General features: G+C 31.7%; 1 protein-coding gene across 1 annotated transcript in view; it reads left to right on the top strand.

The window, feature by feature from the left end:
- LOC143080763 (short transient receptor potential channel 4-associated protein-like) overlaps positions 1 to 8849 on the top strand; it is a 37692-nt gene extending 28843 nt beyond the window's left edge. Inside the window, exons 17-24 of the mRNA XM_076256786.1 lie at positions 453 to 536; positions 998 to 1088; positions 1806 to 1946; positions 2611 to 2722; positions 3866 to 3975; positions 4500 to 4648; positions 6530 to 6596; positions 7079 to 8849. Coding sequence (XP_076112901.1) covers positions 453 to 536; positions 998 to 1088; positions 1806 to 1946; positions 2611 to 2722; positions 3866 to 3975; positions 4500 to 4648; positions 6530 to 6596; positions 7079 to 7201 — 877 coding nt within the window. The 3' untranslated portion in view covers positions 7202 to 8849. The remainder of the gene's footprint in view (positions 1 to 452; positions 537 to 997; positions 1089 to 1805; positions 1947 to 2610; positions 2723 to 3865; positions 3976 to 4499; positions 4649 to 6529; positions 6597 to 7078) is intronic.
- The last annotated feature ends 3694 nt before the right edge of the window (positions 8850 to 12543 follow it).

Here is a 12543-nt window from a genome sequence, read left to right as displayed (position 1 = left end):
GCCAAAGGTCAACTATATTTGGTGTATGGAAATATATTATGATCTATATGTCAGTCCCACAGGTTTTATTTGACCATGACCTCAATTGCACGGTTCATTGCACAGTGTTAAGTTTTTGTGTTTTTGTCTATTTTTCTTAAACTATAAGTAATAGGTCAACTATATTTGTTGTATGGAAGCTTTGTTAGCTGTACATGTCTGCCTGGCATGGTGCATCTGACATTGACCTCATTTTCATGGTTCATTGGTCTTTGTTTAGCTATCTTGGTTAATGTTTATGTGACAGTTGTAATCAAGCTTTATACTTAGGACTATCAACATAATATCAATGATTAGTAAAGAAGGCGAGACATTTCAGTGTATGCACTCTTGTCTTTGATGTGTATTGTATAAGGTGACTTTTTTTAATGTAAACAAAGTAATGTTATTAATCCTTTCATATAAATTTTCAGATCATTAATGTGCAAAGGAAGTAAAGGTCTGTTAACTAAAATAGTGGAAGTTATGAAGAAAGAACCCACAACATCAACTTTCAGGTAAGCATCAAGAAGAGGGGGGGGGGAGGGGCAGGCATAGAAAAGGGTGTCTTTAGTAATACTCAACTAACATAAATAAAATAACTCTGTTGAGGATGTTTATATTTATATTTTAAAAGGCATGTTGTTTAAATTTATTACATGCAATTTATTATTAAAATTCCTGCATTTTCATTGACTTTCATGACTTAAAATAGTATTCTACATGGTAGAATAGATGTTCAAGTTCTAGCGCATTAGAAGACCCTTGTTCAAGGACCTTTTTTGGTTTGTGCAGAATGTCTTGCAGTTACTTTTATTTTATGAAATATTTATATGGCAAGGCGAAAAATAACAACACAAGAGGTAATTTGCTGTGTTGGATATGAAAATTTCTCAACATTTATACAAAAAGAAACTATACCATAGATATCTAGAAGAAATTTTATTATAAACATTTATTTGAGATTGTCATATTTCAGGTTTTGGCTGGCCAGAGCTGTAGAAAGTTACTTAAGAGGTAATACATCCTACTGTGATCAGGTCTTCTTAATGAGGAGAGGACTTCTGCAAGTAAGTATTTACTTAACAAAAAAGGACAGACATTTTCTTCTGTACTAAGCCGTCAATCTTTTGTACTCAAAATCAAATGAGAATGGAAATGGGGAATGTGTCAAAGAGAATACAATCTGACCAATAGCAAAAAACAAAAACAAAGGCCACCAATGGGTCTTCAACACAGCGAGAAAATCCAGCACTAGAAGGTGTGCGTAAGCTGGCCCCTAAACAAAATGTGTACTAGTTCAGTGATATTGGAGGCCATGCTAAACTCGAAAACATATAAATGAACTAAAATTAAAAATAATACACGAATGGCCAGAGGCTCCTGATTTTGTACAGGCGCCAAAATGAGGTGCAGTTCAACATGTTTTTCAAGATATCACCAAATAAATAGTAAATCATATTACCATTCCAAATACTTGGTATTGAGAAAAGTTAAAATCAAGTGTGGAAAATTAAGTCTGTTTGGTAGATTCGAGTTACAAAAGATAAAAAGTAAGGTTTATTCTGCTACCCACGTTGGTTTTTTTACAACGTCAATGGGAAAAGTCCATACCTCAAAGAATAAGTTATATGGCTTACAAACATTCCAGTTCACTAAGAATGAATACATTTTAGTTGACCACATTACATGGAATTTATATAATTTAAATGAAATATGCCTAAATAAGCTTCCATTGTAGTGCCAACACAATTCCATTTTTTTTTATTTTATGTAATCTTTTACAGCATGTTGCAACAAACATTGTGGAACATGAAATACGACACAAAGAAATTCTACAAAGCAGTTTTGACTTGTTGGGAGAACTTGTTAAATTCAACATTGAAGCATTTAGATCATTTGATGAAATTCTCAATACTTCACCTAAGGTAAGTCAATGTATTGAATATTCATGTAAATTACTGCATGTCCAACTTCACACTAGACATGTAAAAATATTTATAAGATGTAAAAAAAAAAAAAATTAAAACAAATTTACTGACTCAATTTTACCATGATTGTTACTAAAAGAATGCATTAAGTTAAGTTAAGATCTGCATTATTCAATGTGAAATACTGTCTGATTTTAAACTTAAATTAACAAACTCCTTAAGGGCTGCTTCATTAAACCAGTTCTTGAAGTGGTAGTCTGAAAGATTTGACCATAAAAAATTTGCAATAGCAAATAGTGAGGACCAGGAGCTTTTCTTCAAAGACAAGAAAAAAATAATCCCATAAACATGGTTAATATGAATGTGAGATGGTAGTAAAGGACTTCCAAAATTTCCCATGACCAGCTCACTTTCTGTGAGAAATTTTGTATTCATCCTTTAATGACTCGTATCTGATGTCCAAAGAAAAAAGTAACCACTGTAATGTCCAACATTCTTATTAAAGAAATGCTCTTTAAAGTAAACAGAAAATAGATGCATGAAAAGGGGGAGGGGGGAATGTGGGTCTCAAAGTTACAAATGGAAAACGTTATAATAAATCAAAATTGATTTGACCTTTTTATGATCAAGCAAACTTTAAGAACTATTGATTATTTTTCAGTTTGATAAATTTACCAGTACAGTAAACAGAAACTTGGTTGATTCCAATATGTTTATCCGTAGTCTTATATTGTCCTTAGAACATCTGACCAATGATGAATCCCCGTGTCGAGGTGAGTAAAGTCATATTATATTGTCTTATATTGTCCTTAGAACATCTGACCAATGATGAATCTCCGTGTCGAGGTAAGTAAAGTGATACTATATTGTCCTTAGAACATCTGACCAATGATGAATCCCCGTGTCGAGGTAAGTAAAGTGATATTATATTGTCTTATATTGTTCTTAGAACATCTGACCAATGATGAATCCCCGTGTCGAGGTAAGTAAAGTCATATTATATTGTCCTTAGAACATCTGACCAATGATGAATTCCCGTGTCGAGGTAAGTAAAGTGATACTATATTGTCCTTAGAACATCTGACCAATGATGAATCCCCGTGTCGAGGTAAGTAAAGTCATATTATATTGTCCTTAGAACATCTGACCAATGATGAATCCCCGTGTCGAGGTAAGTAAATTGATACTATATTGTTCTTAGAACATCTGACCAATGATGAATCCCCGTGTCGAGGTAAGTAAAGTCATATTATATTGTCCTTAGAACATCTGACCAATGATGAATCCCCGTGTCGTGGTAAGTAAAGTGATATTATATTGTCCTTAGAACATCTGACCAATGATGAATCCCCGTGTCGAGGTAAGTAAAGGGATACTATATTGTTTAAAACATATCTATATAATCTGGCCTATAAATTAGCCATATATAGGACTTCTTTAGGATGTACTTAGGTGAGGTTTTGGAATTTGTGTCAAATGTTCGGACTCCTTGGTGTTTCCATACAATACTATGTAAAATATTTTGCCCAATAACACTCATTTATTTTTATGCCCCACCTACGATAGTAGAGGGGCATTATGTTTTCTGGTCTGTGCCTCCGTTCGTCCGTCCGGTTAAAGTTTTTGGTCGAGGTAGTTTTTGATGAAGCTGAAGTCCAATCAACTTGAAACTTAGTACACTTGTTGCTTATGATATGATCTTTCTAATTTTAATGCCAAATTAGATAATTACCCAATTTCACGGTCCATGGAACATGGAAAAGGATAGTGCGAGTGGGGCATCCGTGTACTTTGGACAAATTCTTGTTTGTAAAGCATCTTGCTTGTCTCTCATAAGTTTTACAATTTATCTTGCTTGTTTCTCATAAGTTTTACAATTTATCTGAAGCTTTTATTTGTGTTTTCTTCATTTTCAGATTATGCCAAAAAAGAAAACAAGTTGTTGATGTATATAGGAGATTTTAATAAACAGTTGGATTACCTGTATAAACTGATCAAAATAATCAATGTACAGAATCTCACACAGGTAAAATTGTTATTGACAGGTAAACTATCTACACAAGACACATTGGTTTTGTATGAGGGGTGTAGAACAAAAGTTTACGGAGAGTAAATACATTAGACTGCCTCAAAATCTATGTTTTGTTTTGTGTAATATAATGTTTTTATATCTTTACTATATTAGTGTTTTCTATATTGCATCAAATATTCCATTGCACATTTCTTAGGAACTACTTAAATTGGTAGACACATCATTTCCTGAAAAGCATTTGAATGATACACCATAAGATGCTGAATGTCAAACTAGTTCCAGAAGAAAAATATATTAAATTTGAAATAGAGATATGGTGTTTACAGGGGTAGCAGGATAAAGTGAACATTATGCTTGTTATACATTAATAATATTTTGAACTTTTCATTTGACATTTGTTCATATGAGGAAAACTGTTAAATTCGCATATACCTCTTGTAAAATGTTTTCAACAAGTGAACTCAATTATTTTGAAGTCTGACAGTTCTTTAGCAAAATCTTTTTCGTTGTTATTCCAGGAAAATGTAAGCTGTTTAAACACAACTCTGGTATTTTTGATGTTTGCCAACAGGAAGAACCAGTTACCGCGGTATCTCCAGGCTCTCCGTGACGAGAAGGAGGACATGATGGACGTCAGTGGGTGTACAAATCTATTACGCAATTTTAGGTCAGTTCATATAATTTCTAAGGTGAAGTAGGGAGAATTTGAACAGTAAAATGGTATTATTTTAAATTTTTAGCTCACCTGGCCTAAAAGGCCATGTGAGCTTTTCTCATCACTTGGCGTCCGTCGTCGTCTGTCGTCGTTAACAATTTTTCAAACATCTTCTCCTCTGAAACTACTGAATGGATTTGAATGTGCTTCGATTTTTGATCCGTCAAAAAACATGGCCGCCGTTACTTAAAATAGAACATAGGGGTCAAATGCAGTTTTTGGCTTATATCTCAAAAACGAAAGCATTTAGAGCAAATCTGACATGGGGTAAAAATGTTCATTAGGTCAAGATCTATCAGCCCTGAAATTTTCAGATGAATCAAACAAACCATTGTTGGGTTGCTGCCACTTAATTGGTAATTTTAAGGAAATTTTGCAGTTTTTGGTCATTATCTTGAATATTATTATAGATAAAGATAAACTGTAAACAGCAAAAATGATCAGCAGAGTAAGATCTACAAATAAGTTAATATGACCAAAATTGTCAATTGACCCCTTAAGGGGTTATTGTCCTTTAATGACAATTTTTCACAATTTGTTCATCATATTTGCTAACTTTAAAAAATCTTCTCCTCTGAAACTGCTGAATGGATTTGGATGAAACTTAGCATGATTGTTCCTTAGATTATCCTGCACAAAGTGTGTGCTTTGATTTTTGATCCGTCAAAAAACATGGCCGCCGTTACTGAAAATAGAACATAGGGGTCAAATGCAGTTTTTGGCTTATATCTCAAAAACGAAAGCATTTAGAGCAAATCTGACATGCAATGACATGGGGTAAAAATGTTCATTAGGTCAAGATCTATCAGCCCTGAAATTTTCACATGAATCAAACAAACCATTGTTGGGTTGCTGCCACTTAATTGGTAATTTTAAGGAAATTTTGCAGTTTTTGGTCATTATCTTGAATATTATTATAGATACAGATAAACTGTTAATAGCAAAAATGTTAAGCAAAGTAAGATCTACAAATAAGTCAATTTGACCAAAATTGTCAATTGACCTCTTAAGGAGTTATTGCCCTTTAAAGACTTTTTTCACAATTTGTTCATCATGTTGACTTACTTTAAAAAATCTTCTCCTTTGAAACTGCTGTATCAATTTCAGCCAAACTTAGGCTAAATGAGTTTTAGAGTTTCAGAGTATCTAGTATAAATTTTATATTTCATTTCCTTGTATGTCAAGAAACATAGCTCCTATGGCTAAAATAGAACATAGGAGAAAATGATTTTTTTTTTTGCTTTTGAAGAAAATAGGACGATTCAAAGAACATTTAAATAAATTGAAAAGCCAAAATAATCATTGATGAGAGATTAAACCAAAAAAATTCAGGTGAGCGATTCAGGCTCTTGAGAGCCTCTTGTTTCAGTATCAAAATGTAAATTGGTTTTGTAAAGTTCATATAGGTGAAATGTACTGAAAATTTTCTCTGGATAACTTGAGCAAATTGTTCCTTGGTAATTAAGGTCACAATTGAATCTATTTTATGTGTTATTAAATGTTAATAGTTCATATATGCCAACTCTTCATTTAAACAAACTCTCCTCCCCCTCCCCCCCCCCCCCCCCCCCCCCCCCCCCCCCCCCCCCCCATAAAATACACTTATTGCTTACCTGCAAATGGATCAGTATAATGGACCTAGATTTGTGCTAAACATGATTGTAATGTCTAATAGTGAAGTTTATTGAAATATTGCAACTAATACCAAATGACTTTATAATGCATGCACCTATTAAATTCCAATTCTCTTATCATATAAACTTTTTATTCGTTTGGAAATAATAACAATTGTTAATTATATTATATGACATGATTTTTTATTTTTTATTTTAGAGATTTGTTAATATTCTGGCAGGATCATTATCTACACAAAGACAAAGACTGTAGTGCTTTAGAAAAGGTAATGTATTTAGTGTATTATCTACACAAAGACTAAAGATTGTAGTGCTTTAGAAAAGGTAATGTATTTAGTGTATTATCTACACAAAGACAAAGGCTGTAGTGCTTTAGGAAAGGTAATGTATTTAGTTTATTTGTGAAGGAAATCAGACAAGGTTAAAATTTACATCTTAGCCTTTATAAATAATACCTTAAAATGTTGTGTGCTACGGGTTAACAAATGAGGCAAACACTGTCATGCTTTGTCACTTCTCCAATGACCTGATCTTGATTCAGATTTCAGTCATGGTGATATCCTTTAGTGGTCTCAATCAACTGACTATCATCATAATCACACAATTTACCATCCCACTTTTAAGAGTCGGCACATATGGATAGCATTTTCTTTTCGTGTCCCGCCACTGTGAAATATCTTGTAGACAGGAATAGATGATGCTAACTTGTTCAAGAACAACTAATTAAAATATTATTTTTATCTTTCAGAGTTCCAGAATCAGTTTTGACTACTGGAAACAAACTGTGTCAATTCTAGTGGATGAAAACAAGGACTTAACAACAGGAATATTACATTACATTACTCCTATACCATGTGATAGACCAAACTGACACAAAATATCTAATAAACTGTGAACAACAGTCATGCATAATTGTACAATCCTGTAGATCACATATGTGATGTAAACATGTGATGCTACAATGTAACAAAATGGAGATTGTATCAATGAAGTCTTTCATGGAGTTGATGCAAAGAAAGGCAAAACATTTCTGATGGCAGATTCTTTAGCCTACAGTTTTTCTATGAGTTTTTGTAGATGAAGGTGCCAGTGAAGAAGACGTTTCACAAACGAAAATATTTCTCTTTAAGTTGTTTTTACTGTGTTTTTTTTTGTAATGGAGGACAATGAAATGAAAATCATGAAATGATGGTTTAAATCTAGTCTGGTCTATGTCATTGCTTTGAAATATTTTTTATGACTTTGTATATAGTTGTTTTTTGTTTATCCATATACAAGAAGTGCTATTGTCAGATCAGTCAATGCAATCTATAGAATTAACAGTGCTACAGGGGTGCATAAGTTATCTCATGACTATATTAAAGCTGGCCTTTTTCTGAGCTACGGTACATTGTATATGCCAAGTTATTTTCATATAACTAGTTTGTCCTTGTCTTGTTTTCCAAAACATCTCTTTATAGATTTCTTAGTATCAGAATTTTTGAATGACTACTATGATTAGATAAAGGATGTGTTTTTCAGATTTATATACATTTTCTCAATTTTCTATGAAGTTAGTCTATAAGGTCATGACATTTGAGAAAACTTGTGATATATATCTTCTTTTACTTGGATAATTCCAGTAAATGAGCTTGTAAATTACAAATTTTGCAGTGTCTGTGCAACCTTAATGAATGAAAAATAGTCCTTTTTGGCTCTGGCATTTGTTAAAATATTTACTGATTTGATTGTCTGATTAAATCTCGGTGATGTTGAGCAGATATAGAACTGTCACAGTATTATTCAGCTTGCAAATGGAATCAGATCAGTCAGTTTATTTCTAGAGGATTAAAATGTCTTTTTTTTCTTAAATACTGCATAATATAATTTCCAATATTTTGTGATTCCCCATTTTGAAGAATTCTTGCAGGGTATTGAACATTTATTTACATTTTAACATTGATCATAATTAATATTCTCATCTTTATCACCTTGTATGTGACAGTATTTACACATGAAATATTTGTATGCAAATAAAAGAAAAAAATTGACCCAGTACAAAATAGTTAAATGCAATTTTCTGAGGGGCATTAAAAATCCATTAGAGTACTTTTTATGTATGTAAGAACAAAATGTCATAGACTTCTTCACACAAAAGAGCTTTAAATGTATGCTCTGTCAAGATTTCATATTGAAGCTTTGCTTCATGACGGATATTTAAATGTTGTGTTCCTTTTATATTATTTATTTCATTGTTTATCTTCTTTTATAAAATGAAGTATGTTTTGTGTGCTAAGAGCACACACAATTTTCTAAATGATGTATTGTAAATAAATGTGTATCAAATTTTATGCAAAGTGAAATCTAAACAAAAAAATTTGATGTATTATATATATAAATATTTATTTGTGCCTGATTTTATTTCATTTCTTTCTTAATGAAATTTTATTCAGTTTTGATACAAAAAAAATCAGTAATGGTTCTCAAATCAGCCAGGAGAGGATCATTACTATAGCAAATGATCTATTTTGTGTTTATATAATTATAACATTATTGTGAATTCTACTTTTACTATTTAGCCTTCAATTATACTGTCATTACAAAACAGCAACAAACAAATTCCAGCCAAATTTGAAAATATGAATATTGTTTTTAAGGAAAATTCAGTTTAAAAAAAGTAAACAAAAATATATGTTATGATGCACCCTTCCCAGGGGAACTATAACCTTATACCGTGGTCTCTTATGGAGAGTTGTCTCATAGGCAATCATACCACATATTTTTCTTTGTACATCTGGATTCTTCATAGACTCTGCATTATATTCCATTCTATTTCTTTGTACATCTGGATTCTTCATAGACTCTGCATTATATTCCAATGTCCTACTAATGAATTGATATTATATTCATGTAGAAGTCATTATACTGACACCTCTAGCTTTTAAAACCTCTGTTTAAGTGGGATTCTCATGTGTTTTAAGTGCTTAAACATTGTAATGGAAATGCATTAACCATGAAGAAATCTTTCTATGCTATCATTAAATGTATTTTATAGGTTGTTTTAATTTTTCCATGACACGGGTGAATGAAAACTGCAATAAATTGTATGTGTTGTACATAAATCATGCCAAAATTTTTTATGTTAAGAAGAATTTTTCCTTCATTGTAGATATACATTATCCTTCATTGTAGAAATCATAGAAATACAGAAATTTTTAGTTTATATTTATGTGAAAATTGAAAGAAATTGAAATTTCAAAAAGCTGAGGGTTTTTTTCCCTTCTTTTTTGAACAGCTTAGTTATTTACAGATTTCCTTTTTTTGAAGATAAGTGCAGATTTTCAAACATTTTACAAAACTTTTAGTGTTCAAAAACTTCAATTGAGTCATGTTATTTACCTTTTTTCTTTATTTAAGAGTGCATAGGCATTAGCAGGATTTTTTTTGTAAGAACAACACTATTTGTTTTTGTTTATAAATAATTGAATAATATTCTCAAAAATTCTTTGAAACAACTTCATGGTTTAGAACAATGCTTCAGAATATATTATTCAATCAAGAATCTGAGATGCAAGTTCTGTTTCTAAATGTAGTAATGCTTGTACAATAATGAAGTAAACTATCCCAGTTGGTAAAGAGGATTTTATGGTGGTTTGGAATCAAGTGAAAAAGCTTACATTGTAGTTCAATCATTTTGACCAGTATTTATAAGCTGTAAATATATGTTAAATGTTCCAATCGAAGTATAAAAACAAGTGTTCAAGTTTGAAAGGGGGTTGTATGACTAAACTGCCAAAGGTTTAAAACAGAATAATGGGCTTTCATTATCAAGTCTCAAAGTAGAGTATGAAGCAGTGTATCTTTTTAGCTGTAAACAGTCATCATAATTCATTTATTATGTGTGGAATTACAGAAAATAATGCTTTGGCAAAATGTGAAAATGTTAGGTTTTTTTTGTTTTTTTGTGAATGATGATTATCTATGTGTAAAGAGCTGAATGACCGTTTCAAAAATACTATGGAGGTATGAATGGAAGATATTAAAATGAATTTTTGTGTGAATGTATTTTTATCCCAGTTTGATTATAAAAACCAGATAGAGCAGCCAATAAAAAAAAAGATTGGGGTTGTAATCTCGTAAGAAGGCATTAAAACAAAATGTCAGATATGTCCAACTTAATTATAAATTTCATACTAGCTTTTTTCTTAATATCAGGATTATGAAAAAAAAAGGTTTGACTAGGCATTCTATGACAACAATAGAACATTTATTGATGTTAATGCCAAATTGGAATTATTTATAGCATCATAATTCCCTATTAATCTTGTCTCGTCATTTGGTCTCTGATGGAAAAGTGTCAATCAAACTCTGCTGGTTGATGTCATTTTTTATGTATGAACTTTTGTGTTTGTAAGAATGATAAACGTTTTACTATAAATGAATTTTGATGTAATACAAATACTGTACTTGAGATGAATGTAAAGTTTGAATGGAAGAAGATGTATTATATGGTCATTAAATTATTATAATATATATGTAAATTTATCAAATAAATATTGACTTTATTAATTAATCGTCTTAATATAAAGTGGTGCCATATTTTGAAAGTTACTTTGGATCTGTTCACCTCAAGATAATCCTAGTTTTGCCAGACGGACAGTGATGATCTGTTTCTGCCAATATTTGTAGGAATGCAACATCTATCAGAACTTTTATTTACCCCCATCCTGCCTGTACATGTAATTGCAAAAACCATTCTATATAGTGCCTATTTTATGTCCCCAGTGTAGCAACGAAGGGATCATTAATTGTTGCCTACATACGTCCTTATGTCCCGCATTTGGTTTCTGTTCTGTAAGTTAAGTTTGTCTCGAGCAAATATTATGACACATATACACAATGCTTTCTACCACTAAACACTGATCTAGTTTGAATTTGGATGGCGTCACTTATACAGTTCTAGAGTTGAACAAATGGAAAAATTGCTGAATTTTTAGTTTTGCCTCTACCAAGTTTAATGAATATTATACACAATGCTAATTTCAACAAAACACAGATCCAGTTTGAATTTTGGTGGCTTCAGTTGTAGAGTTGTGCACCTTTACAAATGGGAAAAATTCTAAATTTTTTCACTTCCATTCTCAAGTTTTCATCAACCAAATGTTATGAAAATTCTACATGATGATTATTTCAACAAAATTCAGATCCAAATACAAGTTTAAATAGCACCACATTTAATGGTCTTGAATTATAACATTATATGCAAGTGATGGCATGTTAATGTGTTTTATAATTTCAAATTTTATTAACGGAATTTTATAAAGGTTTGTTATAAATCATATCAGTACCGAAGTACTGATGACACTATTGTTGACTAATAGTCCAGAAGGTGAACATTAAAGATAGACATGAAGTATCGACCCAGAGCTGTAAAAAAATAAAAATAACACTATAAATGAAAATAAGTTGTGCATGTCTGTTCATCTGACCTAAAGCTCATTTTCATTGTTCATTAATCAATATTTTTGTCGAGCCTTAGACTTCAGTCGCAGAAAGCTCGACAAAGGGATAGTGATCCGGCGACAGCATTAGCTACCTTCTTAAAAGCTTTATATTTTAGAAGGTGGAAGACCTGGATGCTGAAATTTCCTTTAGTCTCCTGTCCATTGTCCTTGACCTCATTTTCATGGTACTGTGATTACTTGATAAAAAGATTCAGATTTTGTTTTTAATGTTAATTTCTCTCTTATTATGAGTAATAGGATATCTGTATTTGGTATGTGCGTACCTTGCAAGGTCCTCATGCCCGTCAGACAGCTTTCACTTGACCTTTAGATCATTTCATGGATCAGTGAACAAGGTTATGTTTTGGTGGTCAAGTCCATATCTCAGATATTAGATGTAATAGGTCTAGTAAATTCGGTGTATGGAAGTACTGTAAGGTGCATATCCAACTGGCAGGTGCCATCTGACCTGACCTTTTTCATGGTTCAATGGTTATAGTTAAATATTTTGTGTTTCTCATACTGTATGCAATAGGTCTACTATATCTGTTGTATGGAATGATTGACAGGTGAACATATCTAATTTGCAGGTGTCATCTGACCTTTGTCCTTATATTCATGGGTCAGTGGTCAAAGTAAAGTGAGTTTTGGTCTCTTTTTCTAATACTATATGCAATAGGTTGACTATTTTTGGTGAATCGAAATATTTTCTGATGTACATGCAAGTCTC

This window comes from Mytilus galloprovincialis, chromosome 6 (assembly GCF_965363235.1).
Source record: "Mytilus galloprovincialis chromosome 6, xbMytGall1.hap1.1, whole genome shotgun sequence".
NCBI classification, from domain to species: Eukaryota; Metazoa; Mollusca; class Bivalvia; order Mytilida; family Mytilidae; genus Mytilus; species Mytilus galloprovincialis.
This window is presented reverse-complemented; position numbering and strand designations above follow the sequence as displayed.